General features: G+C 47.5%; 1 protein-coding gene across 1 annotated transcript in view; it reads right to left on the minus strand.

Moving 5' to 3' along the window:
- Positions 1-20918, minus strand: part of PTH1R (parathyroid hormone 1 receptor) — a 144843-nt gene extending 123925 nt beyond the window's left edge. Inside the window, exon 1 of the mRNA XM_053409660.1 lies at positions 19662-20918. Within this exon, the coding sequence (XP_053265635.1) occupies positions 19662-19736 (75 nt within the window). The 5' untranslated portion in view covers positions 19737-20918. The remainder of the gene's footprint in view (positions 1-19661) is intronic.
- Between the last annotated feature and the right edge of the window lie 2315 nt (positions 20919-23233).

A 23233-nucleotide genomic window follows, 5' to 3' on the forward strand; every position in this document is an offset into this window, starting at 1 on the left:
GGTTTGCATCAATAATAAAATAATCTTATTCTAATTGCCCCCGCTAAAAACCTTGCAGTTTCTGCTGTCACCTGATAATCTTGATCTGCTGAAATAAAGGACATTGTAGGCAATGGTTGAGTGACCAGTCATGGGCAATAATAGAGGAGTAATAGCCTCGCTCCTCAAATCTTTATAAAAAATCCTCTCCTGTACATTTCAAAGTAACAAAGCGTTTATTGTTTCCTAACACAAGAAAAGCTAAATGCTGCTATCTGCTATCGACTTCAAGTCTCTGCAGTAAAGATACATAGGTACAGAAAAATCCACTATCTCCATGCTAGCTGTGTAAAAACCCACAGTCTCTTCCCCTGACTCTTATGAGTTCAGAGTCAGACCCGGACACACAAACAGGACTTGCCCCAGGCCAGGACACACCAGGCCAGGCACAACATCAGGGCGTAGACATAATGATAGCAAAATGCCCTAGGGACAATTACAGGTGTCTCCCCACTTATCTGCAAGCAGGGAGCACCCATTAAACACCGTCTCTGCTGCTCTCTCCCCTATCCATAACAAAAATAATGCATTCAAAAATATCCACAGCTAGATTTGAAGCTCGGGGGCCGACAGGAGGGTGTGACAACTGGGAAACACTGGCCTGTGAGCACTCCAATTGGAGAACAGCCTTGACCAAAGGTGTCATGGGCTTTGAAGATGCTCGAACTCAGGACGCAAGGGAGAAACGTGCTAAGAGGAAGGCATGCTTGGCAAATCCACACCGTGATCAGCTCCTGCCCAGAAACCAGTGTCCCCACTGTAGAAGAATGTATGGATCCAGAATTGGCCTCTACAGTCACTTACAGACTCACTGTTAAAACAGTGTTTATGGAAGACAATCTTATTTGGCTACGTGTGATCGCAAAAGCAGGAGGAGGGTGTGTGGAAAAGAGGCTGCTGCTGCTGCGCTACCCCAGACATCAGCTGTTAGGCTGGGAGGCTGAGCAGCCTAAGCAAAGTCCTGTTTACTCCTGAGCTTTTCCTTTTCCCGAAGATATCCCTCAGGGCAGCTGAGGTTTAGGATCAGAGTTTTCCTTTCCCTCGACGGGCTCCCTTCCCAGGTGGACGGGCCCCACCTGCCCCTCACTTTCCTCTACGGCACGTGCAGAGACCACCTTGTTGACCGCTGGACCCACTGTTGGTTTTGTCTGCTCAGTCTGCCCGATCCTGTCTTTGCACGCATGGGAAGCCCCTCACTCACCCAGCGTTTGAGACCCACCGGTGGCCTCTTTTGGTTAAGCCAGCCAGTCAAAGCCGTTCCCAGGATTGTGCAAAACAATAGCAAACCTCTGGTTATGTGAAACATATTCAATAAACACACAAGACGTAACCGGCTGAACGTTTGAAAAAATAATATAAACTATTCATTGTATTGAATTGTAGAAGAATTGATGCTTTTGAATTATGGTGCTGGAGGAGACTCTTGAGAGTCCCATGGACTGCAAGAAGATCAAACCTCTCCATTCTGAAGGAAATCAGCCCTGAGTGCTCACTGGAAGCACAGATCCTGAAGCTGAGGCTCCAGTACTTTGGCCACCTTATGAGAAGAGAAGACTCCCTGGAGAAGACCCTGATGTTGGGAAAGATGGAGGGCACAAGGAGAAGGGGGCGACAGAGGACGAGATGGTTGGATAGTGTTTTCGAGGTTACCAGCATAAGTTTGACCAAACTGCGGGAGGCAGTGGAGGACAGAGGTGCCTGTCGTTCTCTGGTCCATGGGGTCACAAAGAGTCGGACACGACTAAACGACTAAACAACAACAACAACAGCTCATAAAGTTCAACGAAAAAAAGTAGAAGACCCAGTGGATCAGTTCATTCTCTAATCAGTTTATGAAAAGGTCCATATATGTGAAAGTGTCTATTCCACCTGTCTGTTCATAGAGTCCAACAATCCACACGAATGATTGTGGCAGTCTAAGACAAGGATTTCCGGAATATTAGCCTTGTTTCTCCGTCTTAGGCTTCATCAGTAGTACAAACTCATATATGATATCACAGGACAGTGGATCTTATAGCATAGTAGTAGCTGCAGATATCATATATGAGTTTGTACTACTGATGAAGCCCAAGATGGCAAAACAAGGCTAATATTCCAGAACTAGAGGTACTAGTAAAGGTAAAGGACCATTAGGTCCAGTCGTGGCCGACACTGGGGTTGCGGCGCTCATCTCGCTTTATTGGCCAAGGGAGCTGGCGTACAGCTTCCTGGTCATGTGGCCAGCATGACCAAGCCGCTTCTGGCGAACCAGAGCAGCGCATGGAAACGCCGTTTACCTTCCCACCAGAGCGGTACCTATTTATCTACTTGCACTTTGACGTGCTTTCGAACTGCTAGGTTGGCAGGAGCAGGGACCGAGCAACGGGAGCTCACCCCGTCACGGGGATTCAAACCGCCGACCTTCTGATCAGCAAGTCCTAGGCTCTGTGGTTTAACCCACAGCGCCACCCGCATCCCACCATATGTACTACCCCTCCCCTAACACCCCATACATTATTTTTGTTGTTTAGTCATGTCCACCTCTTTGTGACCCCATGGACCAGAGCATGCCAGGCACTCCTGTCTTCCACTGCCTCCCGCAGTTTGGTCAAACTCATGTTAGTAGCTTCGAGAACACTGTCTATACATTATGCCTAATTATACATTACACAGACACCTATACGTGGCACAGATACAATACACTAACAGAAGGGGATGGATTTATTTCCTTTATTGTGTAAGCCACCTGCAATCAGCACTGCTGACCTGAATTATTCACACCTCTGGTTAAATATTCAAAGCGGGTTTCGAAAACGGGGCCTACGCACTGAGTGGGGGGTGTGTGTGTGAGACAATTGCTATTTTCTGAGATGATCTTCTCTTTCTCTCCCTGCCCCCGCCCGTATTTAATATTCTCCCAGGATTTCAGATTCAATTTTTCTTACAGCGGGATTGACAATGCACTGACTTTAATTCAATTACTAACAGCGCACCGATAATCGTTTGGACTTCAGGCAGGTACTGATTCCTCCACGCATTTATTGCTCTCTGCCAGCCAGTGCCACATGTTTTTATTTATTTTAGTAAATCTCCTTTTTGTCAGCTTTAAGCAACAATAGCCCACCAGAAGCCCCCTCCCCTTCAAGCACTGGGGGTTTAACAAACGAACAGAAAACCCTAAAGGGAGATACATTCTAAAGAAACATTAGGGAAAGTTTGCTACAGTATCTGCAAAGGCAACGAACAATTAAACCAGCTGCAAGCTCTTCATGGATTTTGTATTTGATAGCGTTGGAAGGGAACCCAAGGCTCATCGAGACCAACCCTGCAATGCATTCTCTGTATTTGAGAGTAGGGGATGGGCAGAAATCACACAGCTGTCGGTGTAAGGATCCAACAGGCTTCAAAACAAGTATTGCAAGTCCACAAAATAATAAAATGACACTATCCAGCAGTGTTTTTGAGTACAGTCGTACCTTGGAAGTCAAACGGAAGTCCATTCGGATTCCAAAACGTTTGGAAACCAAAGCGCAGCTTCTGATTGGCTGCAGGAATCTCCTGCAGCCAATCAGAAGCCCCGCCAGACATTTGGCTTCCAAAAAGAGTTCGCAAACCGGAACAGTCCTTTTCAGGTTTGTGGCGTACGGGAGCCAAAACGTCTGAGAACTCAACTGTTTGAAAACCAAGGTACGACTGCACTGCTAATATACTCGTGACAACCGTTCACCTCCATAGCCTACAAGTGTTCTAAATGTGCAAGAAATCTCCGCGGAAAGAGGGGAGATTAACACCTCCCTCCTGCCGAATCTGCTGCAAACAAAGTCGGACATTCATCTCTCAGGCATGCGTATCAAAAATATATCATAAGACAGTAGGAAACGTCTTGCTCGATCAGTTCATTCGGCTCCCAGCAGAAGCCAGCCTGATCTTTCTGGAAGAAAAATGAGCTGGGCGTGAAGCTGTGAGCCATTTCACTCCTTCTCTCCAGCACCAGGCAATATTCTAGATACAGTGGTACCTTGGTTCTCAAACAACTTGGAACCTAAACACTGCAAACCCGGAAGTAAGTGTTCCGGTTTGTGAACTTTTTTCAGAATCTGAACGTGCTCCGTTTTGAGTGCCACACTTCTGTTTGACTGTTACACTGAGGTCTGTCTGTTTTTGCTATTTCTTTTGCCTTTTTGTTTTTGCAGCTCTTTGTGTGTGTGTGTGTGTGTGTGACTGTGTGGAGCCCAGTTCAGCTACTGATGGATTAATTGATTGTAGTCCTGCAGTACATTGTTCATTGCTTTCATTTTATGGATCCATGGTCTCGTTAGATAGTAAGATTCATGTTAAATTGCTGTTTTAGTGTTTTTGTTTTGTGACTGACATGCATCCAATTGCGACCACGTGGAGATCCAAATTAGTCAGACTTTATTCAGTAATGCGTAACAGCACAGATGCGAAAGAGTCTGTAGGAATATTTCCATTAGTGCACCCCTTATATAAGAATTATATGTCATCTTAGCTGTTCATAGAGTCCAATAATCCACAGGGACGGTTGTTACACTTCCACAGAATCCTTTCACAGAGTCTAAGACAAGGATTTCCGGCCTTGTTTCGCCATCCTAGGCGGTTTTTTATATTAATTTTTCTGCAAAAATGTGTGAGATTACGATATTGTATTTATTTGCATTACCTAGAGCCTGTTCTACTGATGAAGCCTAGGATGGCAAAACAAGGCTAACATTCCACAAATCCTTGTCTTAGACTCTGTGAAAGGATTCTGTGGAACTGTAACAACCCTTCATGTGGATTATTGGACTCTATGAACAGGCAGGTAGAATAGACACTTATACATGTATGGACCTTATGCATGAACTGACCAGAGAATGAACTGATCCACTGGGTCTTCTGCTTTTTCCGTTGAACTTTATGAGACGTCCGTTGAAATCTACAATTTGATACAATGAACAGTATATCTTATTTATTCAAAAGTACAGCTGGTTACGTCTTGTATGTTTATTGAGTATGTTTCATATAACCATAGGTTTGTTGTTGTTGTTTTGTTCCGATTGTGGACTAGGCATGTGGTCGCTACTGGAACCACGTCGGTCACAAAACACGCCTGGCGAATTTCTAACACTGTTCAATGCTAAAGCCTGGGTTTCCCCAGGGGGAAATCAGGGAGGGGAATGGAGGTGTGGAGACCCTCCCTGCCTGCGGACTGTCTTGCCAGAGTGGTGCATGCTCTAGTTATCTCCCGCTTGGACTACTGCAATGCGCTCTATGTGGGGCTACCTTTGAAGGTGACCCAGAAACTGCAATTAATCCAGAATGCGGCAGCTAGACTGGTGACTGGGAGCGGCAGCCAGGACCACATCACACCAGTTCTGAGAGATCTGCATTGGCTCCCAGTATGTTTCCGAGCACAATTCAAAGTGTTGGTGCTGACCTTTAAAGCCCTAAATGGCCTCGGTCCTGTATACCTGAAGGAGCGTCTCCACCCCCATCGTTCAGCCCGGACACTGAGGTCCAGCTCCGAGGGCCTTCTGGCTGTTCCCTCATTGCGAGAAGTGAGGTTACAGGGAACCAGACAGAGGGCCTTCTCGGTGGTGGCACCTACCCTGTGGAACGCCCTCCCTTCAGATGTGAAGGATGTAAGCAGCTATCTTCTTTTTAAAAGACATCTGAAGGCAGCCCTGTTTAGAGAAGTTTCTAATATTTAATGCTGTATTGTTTTTAACACTTGATTGGAAGCCGCCCAGAGTGGCTGGGGAAACTCAGCTAGATGGGCAGGGTATAAATAATAAATTTATTATTATTATTATTATTATTATTATTATTATTATTATTATTATTACCATGAAAGAGAGGAGGAACCAGAAAAGAAGTCCTGACCCAGATTGGTAGGTATTGGTCAAGGGAGATGCGAATTAAGTCACCTTTGCTTCTTCAAATCTCATGGAAATGGTCTCAACCAGGCATAGGCAAACTCCAGCCCTCCAGATGTTTGGGACTACAATTCCCATCATCCCTGACCCCCGGTCCTGTTAGCTAGGGATGATGGGAATCGTAGTCCCGAACATCTGGAGGGCTGGAGTTTGCTTATGCCTGGGACTCTCAATGGATGATTGAATGTGTGGGTCCCCACACCAAGGGGAGATGTTTAATTTAAGCTCGAGGCAAACTCAAGTTTCACGACGATCTTATTCAGGCGCAGTTAAACCCATAATAACTTCAGCTATAATTAGAAAGTAGGATGGGAGTGAGAGCAGCAGCAATGAAGAATAATTGCATCAGCATGTAGATTAAAAGGGGATGCAAACCAATTTCCACGAGAAAGAGAGAAAGAGAGAGAGAGAAAGAGGGAATCCAGTGGAATTAATTCCAGGAAAATAAAGCGGACTGCAAGCTGCCTTAAAGAAACACACATAGGCACACGTTTTTGGCACTGCAAACCTTCCTGCAAGGTAGGGGAAACTGGAGAAAATGTCAAGTATTCTTGACTGAAAGCAGCGCAGCTTCATTTGGAATTCAGACTAATTAGCAAAATCGGCATTATTATTTTTTTGTAGGAAGGCAAGAATGAGGTGCAACTGAATTTAAACTACAAGGACGTTAGGAAGAACTTTCTGACGCTAAGAGCTGTTTGACAGTGGAACGCTCTTGCTCGGGACGTGGTAGACTCGCCTTCCGCAGAGGTTCCAAGAACGGAGTTTGTATAGCTTGTATAGATTTACAGTGGTACCTCGGGTTACATACGCTTCAGGTTACATTCGCTTCAGGTTACAGACTCCGCTAACCCAGAAATAGTACCTCGGGTTAAGAACTTTGCTTCAGGATGAGAACAGAAATCATGCTCCAACAGCGCGGCAGCAGCAGGAGGCCCCATTAGCTAAAGTGGTGCTTCAGGTTAAGAACAGTTACGGACCTCCAGAACGAATTAAGTACTTAACCCGAGGTACCAGTGAATTGAAGAGGGCTTGCTTTCAAGGAAATCAGTACAGGTGTGCAGGCTAAGGTTACCAGATTCCACCCCCCCCCAATGAATCCAGGGACAATAAATAAATAAACAAATAAATACTACACATTTGGGATGTTGATACTGCAGCGATGGCGGTGGCAGAGGGGCGGCCGCCGCCTTGACCTCAACCACCACGTTTCCCCTTCCTCTGAGGCATCTATCTCCTTTCTCCATGAGCCTCGGCAGCCCCTGAGTTGTGGTTCTTCAGTGGTGGTGGTGGTGGTGAAGCGGCGTTGAGGCTCGGGCGGCGCGATGCCTCCCTTCCCATCGAAGCAGCCCCAATCCCATTCCTGCATCTGAGAGCCCCTGTACCACCATCCTATGGCGACTTCCAAGCAGCTCCTGAAGCCAGCCAGAGCCAACTGCTCTGGGCTGCTGAGACGGCCGCCGCTGTGTTTCCCGGGGACATTAGATGAAATCCGGGGACATTCCGGGGATGGAATTTGTCCGGGGACTTATTTGCAAATCCGGGGACTGTCCCCGGGAAACGGGGACATCTGGTGTCAGGGGCTCAGGAGCAGAAGCACAGGGGAGAGAGCAAATAGAGAGCGGAGGAGAGGAATCCGAGGGGAGCGTAGGGGAGTATGACAGTGACCCGAGAGATTCCATGAGCTTCTCCAGCGAATCAGAAGATTCCCAGAAGGGGGCGCCTATGGTAAGGGCAAGGGGGGTCCCAGGGGGGACGCACCAGAAGCAAGGGGCCAGCGGGGACTCCCAAGGGAGCAGCGGAGGATCAGGACCAGCTCCCCCACCAGAGCGCAGTGGGGGGGAAGAGTCACATGAGTCAGGACCAGCCTCTCCTCCAGCGGGGAGAGAAGATGAGTCAGGGATGACCACGCCCCCATCGGAAAGTGGGGAAACGGAGGGGAGGTCAGGTCCAGCTAGCCTCCCCGAAGGAGGGAGCAGTGACACAAGTGTAACGGTCAGAAGGAAAGTGGGAGGCTGCGCGCACGCGCCAAGTTCAAATGTGCAGGAGCGCGGGACAGCAGAAAACCCGGATTGGGAGCCAGGTCCTAAAGCCCGAAGGAGGGAGGGGGAAGAGTCAGGGGACTCAGCGTCAGAAGAGTCTAGGAAGGGTGAGACCCCGACGGGCAGGCGGACCCAGAGGAGAAAGGAACAGAGGAAGAGGTGGAGTAAGGCTAGAGTCTTAAACTGGTGTCAGGGGGGAGGAGATTCAGATGGAGCTTCGGCGGTCTAAGGTACAGACGTAGCGTTGCACGCTGCGAGTGTGGAAGTGAAACTGAACTTCAATAAAGACTTTTATACTAAAGAACGAAGCAGCGTTGGTCTTCTGTGAGCTGGGACCTCGGGCAGCGCTGACATCTGGTAACCCTTTCCTAGACTAAGACTATAAAGGTAAAGGTACCCCTGCCCGTACGGGCCAGTCTTGACAGACTCTGGGGTTGTGCACCCATCTCACTTAAGAGGCCAGGGGCCAGCGCTGTCCGGAGACACTTCCGGGTCACGTGGCCAGCGTGACGAAGCTGCATCTGGCGAGCCAGCGCAGCACACGGAAACACCGTTTACCTTCCCGCCAGTAAGCGGTCCCTATTTATCTACTTGCACCTGGGGGTGCTTTCGAACTGCTAGGTTGGCAGGCGCTGGGACCAAGCAATGGGAGCGCACCCCGCCGCGGGGATTCGAACCGCCGACCTTTCGATCGGCAAGCCCTAGGCGCTGAGGCTTTTACCCACAGCGCCACCCGCGTCCCTAGACTAAGACTATCGTTCCCATCATTCCTGGCCATTGGCCATGCTGACTGGGGCTGATTGCAGATGGAGTCCAAAAACCACTGAAGATGCTCTGTTTCCCAGTCCATGCACTACGAGACAGTATGGTGGTGGTGCCGGCAAAGCCTCTGGCAGTGATTGGCTGAGCTACCCTGATGTCACAGAAGACAGAGGTTCCATTGGCTGAACTGCTGAATTCTTGAACCTTTCCCTCTGAGTTGATCCCCATTCATTTGCCTATTATTATTATTATTATTATTATTATTATTATTATTGCTATTATTAGAGCATCTTCAGCCAAAAGACAGTCAGAATGAAACCAGGGCATCCTTTGTAAGTTTTTTCTTTTAAAATATGGAAAATGTTAATTGCTATCTCGCATTTGGGGCAGAGATTAGTGCTGAAAAACTGATTGCGGCAACACTAGCAAAAACCCCAGCAGCCTCTGCATATGAAATCCAGGATGGTGACAGGGAAAAACTGCATTTCCTTTCAGGTCTCTTCCCTACACCTACCCGCCAATAAACTATTTATATTAGGCAAAAAGAAGTGGAAAATATGACTTGATTTCTAAACAAACTGAACGCTCTTCCAGATGACCTGTTTATTGAACACTCTTCCTGATTTACTTGCACAAGGCTTACGCAGAGGTTAGATTATTTCCTTTCTTCATTGAACATTCATTCTGATTTGTTTGCAGGAAGATTAAACAAGAGGCCTTTGGCCTGGTTTTCCTTGCACTGGGGTTATTCATCTTTCCGGCCATCATTTGTTCACCTCACACTTTCCAATATATTTTCCTTAAAATAAAATAATAAGATTTCCCCCATTGCTTTCCAAGCTGCAAAAAGTCCCCCTCGTCTTTTAAAGCTGATTTGTTACACTAAAGGAACAGAGCACTTTAACTGTGCAACCTTAATTTACTGCTTTCTTAAAAAGCAGAGACATCACCTTGCCAACAAAGGCCTGTATAGTAAAAGCTATGGTTTCCCAGTAGTGATGTATGGAAGTGAGAGCTGGACCATCAAGAAGGCTGATCGCCGAAGAATGGATGCTTTTGAATTCTGGTGCTGGAGGAGACTCTTGAGAGTCCCATCGACTGCAAGAAGATCAAACTTATCCATTCTTAAGGAAATCAGCCCTGAGTGCTCACTGGAAGGACAGATCCTGAAGCTGTGGCTCCAATACTTTGGCCACCTCATGAGAAGAGAAGACTCCCTGGAAAAGACCCTGATGTTGGGAAAGATGGAGGGCACAAGGAGAAGGGGAAGACAGAGGATGAGATGGTGGGACACTATTCTCGAAGCTACCAGCATAAGTTTGACCAAACTGCGGGAGGCAGTGGAAGACAGGAGTGCCTGGCGTGCTCAGGTCCATGGGGTCACAAAGAGTCGGACATGACTAAACAACTAAACAACAACAACAAATTTATGGTACTTGCTCGCATGCTGCTTGCAAAATAATGACAGTCTGGATTTGGCGTTCTGTTTTCAGTTTATTTAAAGCGGGGGAATTTAAATAGTTCTGCAAGCGATACCTGGCTTGTGGGCTGCGTCTCATTGAGGAGAATCAAACCGAGATGCCAGTTTCAATGCATCTGATGTGCACAAGACACAACAGTCATGCTCTTGAATGCATCCTGATTCACCAGCAGTCCAAGAGGACCAGCAGATCTGCATGGTTTGCAAGGCTGGGTTGTCCATAGTGAACACGAGGGATTCTGGATAGGAAATGAAGGCTGCAACTAGGGGTGGAGGGATAAATCCAATACAGTTTTCATTTTCAAGGTGAACCTCCCTAATCTGCACTTTCGAAACGCTACCTGAACCTTCCAATTTTGCATCTCCCCGAATTTTGCAATGCAGTTTTCCAGCCAATTAACGTGTACAGAAACGTAAAGACTAGAGTAAAGCATGCATTAAAAAGTGTATTGTTGGCAAAAAATCATATGCAGTGTATTAGGGACTACAGTGTTACCTTGGTTCTCAAACGCCTTGGTACTCGAACAACTTGGAACCCAAACGCTGCAAACTTGGAAATGTTCCAGCTTGCGAACTTCTTTCGGAAGCCGAACGTGCTCCGTTTTGAGTGTTACACTTCTGATTTCGGCGCCACACTTCCGTTTCAAGGGTTATGCTGAAGTCTGTCTGTTTTTGCTATTTATTTTGCATTTTGGTTTTTGCGACTCTTTCGTTTTCGTGACTGTGTGGAGCCCAGTTCAGCTACTGATGGATTGATTGTGTGACTGCAGTACATTGTTTATTGCTTTCATTTTATGGATCAATGGTCTCGTTAGAGAGTAAAACACATAGGAAATTGCTGTTTTAGGGTTTTTGTTTTTAAAAGTCTGTAACGGATTAATCCATTTTGCATCACTTTCCATGGGAAAGCACGCCTTGGTTTTAGACCGCTTTGGTTTTGGAACAGACTTCCGGAATGGATTATGTTTGAGAACCAAGGTACCACTGTATGCCAACAAAGGCCGAATGAATGAATGAAAATTAGGGGGAAATTGCTATGCAACAATGTATATAGTAGGCCAAATTGCATACGAATTTGTGCATATTTAAATAAAATTAATATTAACAACAACATCACCACCATAAAGTAGGGCTGCCATACACCAGGAATTTCCCGGACATAGCTGGAATACTGCAGTCAGAAGCAGAGTCTGGGAACATCTGGAATCTGACGCCAGAAGTGTAGCTCAACAACTTTGGGCAAAACTACTGTGGATTTTCACTTTTTGAAATATGGCAACCCTAACAAAAACATAGGGGACACGGGTGGCGCTGTGGGTTAAACCACAGAGGCTAGGACTTGCTGATGAAAAGGTTGGCGGTTCAAATCCCCACACCGGGGTGAGCTCCTGTTGCTTGGTCCCTGCTCCTGCCAACCTAGCAGTTCGAAACCATGTCAAAGTGCAAGTAGATAAATAGGTACCACCCTGGCGAGAAGGTAAACGGTGTTTCTGTGCGCTGCTCTGGTTCGCCAGAAGTGGCTTAGTCATGCTGGCCACATGACCCAGAAAGCCTGTAAAGCGAGATGAGCGCCGCAACCCCAGAATCGGCCACGACTGGACCTAACGGTCAGGGGTCTCTTTACCTTTAACACAAACATGCGCTAAAATGCAGGTGAATTTTCACGAGGCCTTTATTTTTTGTCTTTTTAATATTTTGTCGGGAACCACCCAGAGTGGATGGGGCAACCCAGTCAAATGGGTTGCATAGTAATCATCACCATAATCACAAACTAATATGGAGTGCCGAACTCAATAATGGAAAAATGAGAAACAGAAAAACTGAAATAGTTATTTTTGCACCTCCCGTGCTATAACCCTGCCCCCTCTCTTGCTACATGTTCTTAGCTGGGGACAACATCCCTCAAAATTTAATCAGATGCTACTGCCTTCTAGCCAACGTCTTAGCTACAAAGTCTGAAAAATTCTCAGAGCCTACTTGCTAGAAACGCAGCCCCATTCATCTCATCGGGATCCCTTCTGAGTCGACAAGCTTAGGTTTGCATCAAAAGCTTCCCATCAAGGCACGCGCTGGCAGTGCCACCTCCGAGTTCTGTGTTATAAACCGCTCTGGAAGTTTCCCCTCCCTGACATTGAGGAAAACAGGTGGAGAGTTTCCAGAGACAATGCTCGTAAAATATCACAGCCAGAGCAGAAAGCTTGGCTGGCAGAATGCCGCAGACAAACTACAGCCTCTGGTATTAGAACCATGAAGTGTGAGATGCTAGGATCGACTCTGTCTGCAGGCAGAGGTTGTTGCTGTTTAAGTGCTGCATGCAGAAGATACCAGGTTAAATTCCTAGCATCTTCAGGTAGGGCTCGGAAAACCTCTTACCTTGAAAACTCTGCCAGTCAGTTAAGACACTATTGAGCTAGAGGGACTAACAGGACAAATTCCTATGTTCCTGTGACTTCTTCCTGGGAGATCACAGCTGACCAGCTTGATCCTATACAGTGCTAAAGGTAAGGGTAAAGGGACCCCTGACCATTAGGTCCAGTTGTGGCTGACTGGGGTTGTGGCGCTCATCTCGCTTTACTGGCCAAGGGAGCCGGCGTACAGCTTCCGGGTCATGTGGCCAGCAGGACTAAGCCGCTTCTGGCAAACCAGAGCAGCGCACGGAAATGCCGTTTACCTTCCCGCCGGAGCGGTACCTATTTATCTACTTGCACTTTGACATGCTTTCGAACTGCTAGGTTGGCAGGAGCTGGGACCGAGCAACGGGAGCTCACCCCGTCGTGGGGATTCGAACCGCCAACCTTCTGATCGGCAAGTCCTAGGCTCTGTGGTTTAACCCACAGCACCACCCATGTCCCTATACAGTGGTACCTCGGGTTAAGACCTTAATTCGTTTGGAGGTCCATTCTTAACCTGAAACTGTTCTTAACCTGAGGTACCACTTTAGCTAATGGGGCCTCCTGCTGCCGCTGCATGATTTCTGTTCTCATCCTGAAGCAAAGTTCTTAACCCGAGGTACTATTTCTGGGTTAGCGGAGTCTGTAACCTGAGGCGTCTGTAACCTGAAGCGTCTGTAACCCGAGGCACCACTGTATATATTTACTCAGACCATGTGTTCAGCCCCCCCCCCAATTGTGCATCCTGGGCTACACTCCCCCTCCAATCTTCTCCTTTGGCGATCACTCATAGCTGAGTAAGATTGCCTTCCATAAACACAGTTTTAACAGTGAGTCTGTAAGTGACTGTGGAGGCCAATTCTGGATCCACACGTCCTTCCACAGTGGGGACATTAGTTTCTGAGCAGGAGTTGATCAAGGTGTGGATTTGCCAAGTGTACCTTCCTCCTAGCACGTTTCTCCCTTTCGTCCTGATTTCGAGTGTCTTCAAAGCCCACGACACCTTTGGGAAAGGCTGTTCTCCGATTGGAGCGCTCACAGGCCAGTGTTTCCCAGTTATCGGTGTTTATAAACACCGACAAGTGTTATAAACCTCTCCAATATTCTGCCCCTGGCCCAACTTGACTGGAATCTCTCAGCAGGTCCTTGAAAAATTAAAGAAGACCAACCCAGACAATTTCTAGGGTATTTGGAAGGAAAATAAGCCCCGTTGTAATGACCGCCACTTTCCACAAGAAAGGAACAGCAGTAAACCATAATTGAAACGCGCGAAGCATGCAGTTGCAGAACATCAAAAATGTGTGATTGTAAGTGTGGGAGGAGGGAAGCAATGCACATAAATTCAATGGGGCAGCACAGTGTCTCTTTACCACTACAATAGTTGTTGATCGTAGATCATCACGCTTCTCTTGCTTTTGTAACCAGTTTCGCTGCAAACCAGGCTGCTCCTTGTGCCTCCAGAAAGTTTGAGAAATATAAGGATTGTATCCCTGTCTCTCTAATCAATTGTGAAGGACTCCTCTGGACTACATAGCACAACTGCCTGGAAAATACAGTGGTACCTCGGGTTACATACGCTTCAGGTTACACATGCTTCAGGTTACACACTGCGCTAACGCAGAAATAGTTGCTTCAGGTTACGAACAGAAATTGTGCACTGGCGGCGCGGCGGCAGCAGGAGGCCCCATTAGCTAAAGTGGTGCTTCAGGTTAAGAACAGTTTCAGGTTAAGAACAGACCTCCGGAACGAATTAAGTACTTAACCTGAGGTACCACTGTAATAATAATTATGAGCCCGGCTGCTAGATCAAGCAAATGACCTATTAGGACTGGGCGTTATTTTGTTTTCAGCATTGTGATATACAGTGGTACCTCAGGTTGCATTCGCTTCAGGTTACAGACTCCGCTAACCCAGAAATAGTGCCTCGGGTTAAGAACTTTGCTTCAGGATGAGAACAGAAATCGTGCTCCATTAGCTAATCGAGGCCCCATTAGCTAAAGTGGTGCTTCAGGTTAAGAACAGTTTCAGGTTAAGAATGGACCTCCGGAACGAATTAAGTACTTAACCCGAGATACCACTGTATCACCAGCTAAACATCACATTATACCGATAAATCACAATGTCTAAAAGAAGGATGGAGCTATGTAGAGGCACTGGCTGGCCTCATCGTTCTCCCCACACTGATTTTTGTACAACACACACATGCATCATTTTCTAATATATATTGCCGGGTCAAAAATGATGGAACGGGTATCACGATATGGACTTCAAACCGGTTTTGGATGACATACGGATACATGGTACCATCCTACAGCCCCTCCAACCCGACATTTTGTCCCCAGTGGTCAGCTAGATGTCTAGGAAAAGCCCACAAACAGAACCTCAGCGGGACAGCAACTCTCCCCACTTGCGAGCCCCAGAAACTGATGTCCGCAGTGGGGTAAGAACATAGGCACTGTGGCGAGAAGCCACAGAGAGTCTTCTCCACATCCTTCTTAAAGCCATCTCACTTGGTTTCCATAACTACATCTGGCTGTGGACGAATGTCATAATTCTACTCTGCAATGTGGCAGCAATGTGCTTCCTTCTGTCTGTCCAGAATCTCACAACCATCACAGCTTCGCTGACTTCCTTCCTTCCCTGAGAGTTGGAGAAAAACTCCACTTTTCTCTGCATCGGGCAAAATTGTGTACAAACAGCTCTCACCGCCACGCACAGTTGCATACACTTCTAGCACAATTCCCTCTTTTCTTAGCTGCAAAAGCCTTGGGTGTTTCAGCTGCTGCTCAGAGGGAGAAGATGCTTGCCTTTTTCTGCACCTTTCCCAGGTCTACAAGGGCGAAACGTTTTTGTGCGCAACTTGTAGTTTCCTTGCCCTCTCTGTTTCCTGCATTTTCTTCGCTCCCATCCCTGCGCTCCTTCCTCTGTGGCTCACACCGCTCATCCCAAATCGGTCTCCCCTTTCTCTCCACAAACTGCTACCATTTCCCAAGCTTAGTTCCCACTGTTCCACAAGATTAGCCAAATCTCTCGCACCTCTGCGCACCTCTCCAAACAGTAAGTATCGCAAGATCCTATTCTGGCGAAAGGACGCCGGCCTGAATTGAAAGGAAGTTTTAAAAAGGATTCTAATATGAATCACACATGCTCTCAGGGATACCCTATATGCCTTGAATACTTAGCCTCAAGATATGGAGAGTCCTGCAGGTTTTTTGTGGGAGGATAAAATAAGATTTCCCTTCAAACAGCGAAGTATGCAGCAGGTTTTTTCCCCACATTTCCACAATTAAATATATATATTTATGGGTAATTAATCCAGATCTCCTTTCTGATGATGGCTGGATAAATTTTGATGGCACTCGGTGCAATTTTTTTATCATTTAAAACATCATACGCTCTTTTACACCTTCTGCACTAATTTATAAGTCACACACCAGGAAGAATTTTGCTAAGTTACCAATGCCGTCCTGTACGTGTCTGCTTAAAAATAAACCCTGTTGTGCACAATGAGACCTAGTACCGTGTTAAATGTGCATAGGACCTAGAAAGGTTTCCGATGAAAGAGACTGGAGATTAAAGGTCCGTACCATCAATAGCGTGATGAGTTGGTGGGTGCTGAGCACCCTAAATTCCTGGGTCTAGAAGGTGTTAGAATTTTATTAAGGCTTCGGGTGTTAAAACTGTATTAAGCTGTGTACTGGACACTTCTAAATCCTCTGGAATCAGCTTGTGTTTAAAGCTAATTAAACCAGTGTAAGGAGATAGCCTGCGGTAATGTGCCATTAGCACAACAGAGGATCAAAGGAATTGCGGCAAATGAGCAGGGCCAACAGCTTACAGTAGAGAGCATGAGAAGCAATGTCAGCTAGAAGCTTAGAGAGTTTAGGAGCGATGTAACTCAGAGGTAGAGGGACACGGGTGGCGCTGTGGGTTAAACCACAGAGCCTAGGACTTGCCAATCAGAAGGTCGGCGGTTCGAATCCCCGCGAGGGGGTGAGCTCCCGTTGCTCAGTCCCTGCTCCTGCCAACCTAGCAGTTCGAAAGCACGTCAAAGTGCAAGTAGATAAATAGGTACCACTCCGGCGGGAACGGAAATGGCGTTTCCGTGCACTGCTCTGGTTTGCCAGAAGCGGCTTAGTCATGCTGGCCACATGACCCAGAAGCTGTACGCCGGCTCCCTCGGCCAATAAAACGAGATGAGCGCTGCAACCCCAGAGTCGGTCACGACTGGACCTAATGGTCAGGGGTCCCTTTACCCTTTACCTTTAACGCAGAGGTAAAGTAACAAGCTGCAGGAAAAGTCAGAAAGCACAAGGGCTGGTGCCTGTCTGAATCCAGGGCTGTGTCTATGGGAGAACCAAGACTCCGCTGTGCAGCCTTCCATCGTAGGCTCAGGGTGCATATGTGTGTAAATAAACCACGTATCAAAAAGACACCACAAACTCCACTGTGCCCCATTTCCAAAAGGAAACACGCGTCCTGAGTAAGTTCACCTGGAACTCCTGACATCCCAAACTGCTCAGAGATTAGGGTAGCAGGCAACAATATGTTCTAGCTGCATGTGTGAATGTATATATTTAGACACACATGCTAGTCAAAGTCTGAGATTTAGTGAATGCTGACAAAGGTTGTCAGCGCCTACAAAAGATGCATTTCCTATTCTTTGCAAAGAAGGAGGGCATACTGTGAAGCGAGGATTTCAAACACCAGAAAGATAAAGCCCCAGAGGCTATGGGATCTCTTTTCTCAGAAAAAGGTGGGCACAGCTTTCTCTCGGGAAAGTTTCAGGTAAGAGGTAATGCCATCATTTTTTCAGAGAGCTGAAAGTGATCATCTTTTAAAAAAATTATTCGTTGGGTTTCTAGGTTGCTTCCTGGCCATTCACCCAAAGGTGCTTGCAAAACATCTCCTGCGATATAAAATAAGCCATCATTAAAACCAGCAATTTGCAGAGCATTTTCCTAGCGGTATAAAGGTTTTCTCAAAACAAAAGCCTTCTTCAAAATGGATTGTTTGGGGCTAACCGTCCGGAGGTGCCCAAATGTGTTAACTTTTGCTGGGCAAAATGTAGTTCTAAATGTAGGGGTGCAACCAAGCATTACTGCCCCGGAATATATGCAGAGACATCATTGCCCCAAACATACAGAGTTCCCGCTGCCCGCAAATATAAACACATTTAATTTGCCTGTAAATTCTGGAGCAAACTGGTATTTAAAATACAGTCCCCTACAATAACTGCCTGTCAGAGGTAACATCAGGATGAGCATGCTAAGACTATGGGCAACAATTCTTCTCCCCTAAGATCTTCAAATATGCCTTTTATATATATAAAAAATCCCATTGCCTCTTTTCAGACACAGGTTTAGGATTTCCTGCTCAGGGAGACGAGATCGAATGAAGCGAACCCAGAAGCAGTGATTTCTATCCCTGTGACCGTACAGGTCAGAAGGATTCTGGAGCAGAGCTTGAGTTTAACACCAGGGAGAAGATGCTTCTTTGCAAAACAGTACCCAGGTGTGTTTCCCCCCAGTTCCACCTTTAACAGTATAGTGCTACAGGGGTACATTGCAGTATCTATATTTGATGAGTGGTAATGACATTCTCACTGCTTAGCAGGTTGATACCAGGGGATAACCTACTGGTGGCTTTGCGATACGGGCTAGATTTCTATCGTGTGCTGTTAAGCACTTGGTGAATTTTTCAGCTGTAGCAGAATTCTTACAACCCTCCTGCTTCCTTCTCCAGCTTTCAGATCCGGTGCAGATGCGTGGCAGAAATCCCAGCACCCTGGGAAGGCAGATGAGCAACATATCCACTGCCTGAGGTCTTTTTTGAACAAGAGATACTACGGATCAAACCCGTTTGCAGAGCGTGTTCTCTACCGCTGAACTACGGCCTGTCTGCAACCTTTCAAGGTTGATTTGCTCTTGCAACCTGATCCTATTTAGCATGTTCCGTTGGATCCAGTGGGACTTATTTTCTGTACAAATCCTACCCTATACGTGGTTACTCAGGACTAAGTCCCATGGTGTTCTGGGAGATTTACTCCCCAAGAAATGACTTTCAGGCTGCAGGCTGAGTACCCCATCTGCAGATGAGGTCTCCCATCTGCAAAACGAACCAGCCTTACAGGGTGGTTGTGAAGACCAGCCATAATGTGCTTTTAAAAAAATGTAAAATTATTGAGAAGATCAAAACCCTTTGGCTGTCAGACACGGGAACAGCAAAATACACATTTAACACATATTCGCGATAGACTTTTGTTCTGGACAGCAAACAGATCCTTAAAGTCTTTCGAAATGTACCATGAATGGCAAGGCCAGCAAATCCCGCAAGCATTTCTCCATCTTTCCAAAAGTTTAGTGAACTTTAAAGGGGCAGCCGGTGGTTCTCAGCAGAAGGCAAGGATGGAGCCCAGAAAGTCAAGTTTCTACCCCCAGATTTAGCTACTACCACCATTGCAACTTTTAAAACTGAAAAGCGAAATAAGCCTCATTTTCCATCTCTATGAAAGTTGCTGCTGTCAATTGCTTTTAGGGTAGGAAACACGAAACATTTATAGCTGGTGTCTCGTGTCGGAACAGCTTCAGCTGTGCACAGACTTTCAAGTGACACCGGACAGAAGGAAAGAGGTGAAAAATTGCAGGTATAGGGAGCCAAAGGTGTCCTGTTTGATAGTAGCTTACTCACAAAGGTTGTTTTATTATTATTACTTTTAAAAGGATGGTGCTGGGCATCTGTATATGGAAGCTGTTTGTGGGGAAAGAACGGTTCTGTTATTTCACAGTGGAAACCACCGACGCCAAGCAATTCAGACACGCTTGTAAATAGCAACCAACAAAAATATGCATTTAGCAGAGTTTGGGTTTTTTTTCGTTGTTTAAAGGCAGGGCAAAGTTGTTGTTTTTTTACACAGCTCATGTCGTTAGTCAGAAAGGAAATTGCTCCTGTCGTTGGAAACAATTGCTCAAAAAGGGAGCCTGCCAAAAGAGGAAGAAAACATAGAAAGAAACCTTAAACCTGTGTGACTTACCAGCCCGAAGACGGAACTAAGCACCGTGCAGCATATGACCAGACCCAAGCTGTGGTACATCAGATAGGATCCCATAGCCAAACAGAGACTGTCTGCAACATCCAAGAAGTCTCAAGCAGGCTGAACTGTCCGGTAATCCTGTCGCCGTGTTCCTTGAGTTACTGGCAGACCCCAGTTTGTTGATGGGGGTTTAGGGGTTCAGGGGGGAAAGGTGGGGCGAGGTGGCAGAGTTAGCCCCAAAGGCAGGAGGCGAGGAAGAACAGCTCTTTGCCTCGCTTTCTCATGACTGAAGAGTTTCAAAGGGGTCAGAAGAGGCAAAGCGAGGAGCAGTGCATGGAACGTGGGTGCTGAGCGCCCCAAGAAGACGCAGCCTCAGTCCCTGGTGGCAGGGCCTTCTGCCTGAACACATCTGTCCCCTGGCTGACAAATCACATCCATATGTCAAAACTGCTATTCCGTTTCCCTTTTCTTTTTTTCCCCCCCTGAAGAGGCAGTGGGAAGTTCAAACCATTTCTTTGTCAAACACAAACACACTCTCTCAGAAGGGGCGGGGGGAAAGGGGTGGAGGGGAGGGGTTGGGGGAGTTGTAAAGTGGGGTGGGGGGAAGGAGGAGGAGGGAAAGAGCTTGAAACCACTAGGTTTATTTTTAGCAGCAGTGATTTTGTCGAGCAGGTCTCTAAAGTCTGTTAAATAGAGGGGGGGGGAAGGAAATCTCTTCTGGAGTTTTTGCAGAAAACAAGCACAAAAAGTAATCTCGGTTTCCGTAAGGGAGCCTGAAATCTTTTGCTTTTCCCGCTCCCAGTTCAGAATTACGTGCTGTTTCCAAAAGCAAACAAGCCCGGGTCGCTTTGTGGAGGAACAGCTCCGATGCGCCTCGCCTGGCTCCCGAGTCTCTTAATCATAAATACCTTCGTGCCTTCCCCTTCTCCATCTCCTCTTTTTACTTTGCAGAGCTTCCAAAATTAAAAAAGGGGGGGAAACCCGCCGCCGATTGAATGAAGCGTGGAAACGTGGAGAAGGCTGAAGGGTTTCCTTTTAAAAGGCGCCTGGCGGTCTTGCAGCTTTTTCCCCTTTCCTTTTTCTGGCGGGGGGTGGGCAGTAGAAAAGAAGGGGGGCAGAAATCCCTCCAGACCTTCTCTCTGCCCCGCGATCCACAAACCTGCAAGAACTCCGAACCGGTTCCTCCGGCGTCGCTCAGCAGCGCAATCGGCGACGAGGCGGAAAAGGGCTGTTAACGTGGAGAGAGAGATAGAAAAAGTGGTGCTCGCTCCTCGCCTCGCCTGCCGCTGCTGCTGTTGGCCGCTGGATCGACTTGCAGCCTCCTTTCTCGAAATGAACACGCTGACAGTCTGTTTACTTCCACATCTACAGAGAAGGGGAGGTGTGCATTTCTCTCTTTTTTGCGGAAAGCCGAGAGCCCGTTTCCATTAGGCGGCGGCGAGCAAAAGCGCACGGCGTCCGCGCCAGCCAGGGCGCATCTTTGCCCAAGGAAAAGCTCCGGAGGTCGCCAGAAACTCTTCAGAGGCCGCCGTGCGCTCCTTTTTTTCCTGCGGAGAAAGATCCCAGGCATTCAATTCAAGTCTCTCTCTCTCTCTCCACGCCCCTTCTGCTCCCCTCTGTTGGAACTGACCAGCTTCGTCCGCTCCCTCGAGCAACAGCGCTTGTCCAATTCTATCCAGCGGGATGCGTAAAATCCGCCAGACCCAAATCGATTTCTCCAACGCAGGCCGAGGGGAGCCCCTGTGTTGGGGAGGGGAAGGGGCGGCAGGGGAGGGGACGGTCCCGATCCCGTGCAGGTTTACGCGGGAGTAAGCCCCGCGCTCATGCAAGCGTGCTTAGGGATTGCAGAGTCGTGCCAAGGAGTGCGTTACGGTCTTTTTCCGGCAGCTCAACATTACAAGAAAAATTGCTAGTGTGGCATCAGAAACTGAACCCGAGGGAAGTTATTCTCCGCCGCGCGCGGTGGATGGAGTTTTTGCGGGACGCAGTGCGCTTAAAATGGCCCGAGGCTGTGCGCTTTCACTCGGGAGTAAGTCTCGCCGGATCCGACGGGGTTTACTACGAGGTAAGCGTGCACAGGGTGTGTGGAGTTGGGCATCTGTTCCTACCTATGCATGCTTACTCGGGACTGCTGGGGGGACGGGCTTCCTTGCAAGTAACTGGAGCGTTATAGCCCGGGTCTCATAGTGTGTTTACTCATACGTAAGCGGCACTAAGTTCAGCACGGGCTCGTTTCCAGCTTAACTGCAGTGCATACAAACTGGCAACTTTAAGCGCGTTTGCTCGGAAGGAAGCCCCGGCGTTTGCAGCGGGACTTACTCTTAGAAAGTGAATACATGGGATTTTGGCAATGATGCGTTGAAAACTCTCCGTTATCTTTTTTTTCGGGGGAGGGGGGACTTAGCATTTTTGAGAATGGGCGAGACAGGATTGAGCACCACGTGAGCTCTGCAGGAATCTCCACGGCTGCTATCTTCCTCAGAGTAGACCCATTGACATCAGCGGCCACGGCTCACTGAATAGGCCCCTTCATTTTCAATGGGTCTACTCTAAGTTGTTGGTGTTTTTTTAAAGCAGAGTTGGACGCCACCCTAAGTCCATCTTGAAAAAGCAAAATTATTATTGAGAGATTAAATAGCTCCAGATCGGCTTGAATGAGGCGCCTTCAGCAGACTTTATGAAAAGGGTCTCTCTCCATCCCAGGCTCTCAGAGGGAAGACTTCCTGTAAAAGAGGGAGAGAGGACGGCTGCTAACACAACCACCTTCTCTGAGGCTCCCAAGGAAGAGATGTGTGTGCGTAACCAGGAGCCAGCTATAAAAGCCCCCAGCCGGTGGAGATGGCCCCCATTGGCGGCCTGGCCCACCACGTGACCCTCAGGCAGGCAACCGCAAGGCTGGAATGGCCACACCCCTCACCCACCCCCTCCCCTCCTCCTCTAGGTGGGAGGGGAAGCGGTTGCTGCTGCTGAAAGTTGCAGCTTTTGCCCGTGGCTCCAGAATCTCAGCAAACTGAATCCTTGGATTGGCGTGGGGAGAAATATATTAAATTCCTGCATTGCAGGCGGTTGGACTGGACCAGGGCCGGATTTACGTATAAGCTAAACAAGGCACAGTGGTACCTCGGGTTACATACGCTTCAGGTTACAGACTCCACTAACCCAGAAATAGTACCTCGGGTTAAGAACTTTGCTTCAGAATGAGAACAGAAATCGTGCTCCAGCGGTGTGGCAGCACCAGGAGGCCCCATTAGCTAAAGTGGTGCTTCAGGTTAAGAACAGTTTCAGGTTAAGAATGGACCTCCGGAACGAATTAAGTTCTTAACCCGAGGTACCACTGTACTGGAAGAAGCAAAGATCACCCATGTCGAAGCAATGATTCTTCAACATCAACTTTGTTGGACTGGTCATGTTGTTCTTAACCCGAGGTACCACTGTATAGCTTAGGGCCCCACTCTCTTGCCTCCCCCCAGATTAAAGGAAAACAACATCCTGGATGTACATTTCCAAAATATGAGATAAAAAAAATAAAAATAAAACCTACATACAGTGGTACCTCTGGATACGAACGGGAT

Source organism: Podarcis raffonei, chromosome 12 (genome assembly GCF_027172205.1).
Source record: "Podarcis raffonei isolate rPodRaf1 chromosome 12, rPodRaf1.pri, whole genome shotgun sequence".
Taxonomy (NCBI): domain Eukaryota; kingdom Metazoa; phylum Chordata; class Lepidosauria; order Squamata; family Lacertidae; genus Podarcis; species Podarcis raffonei.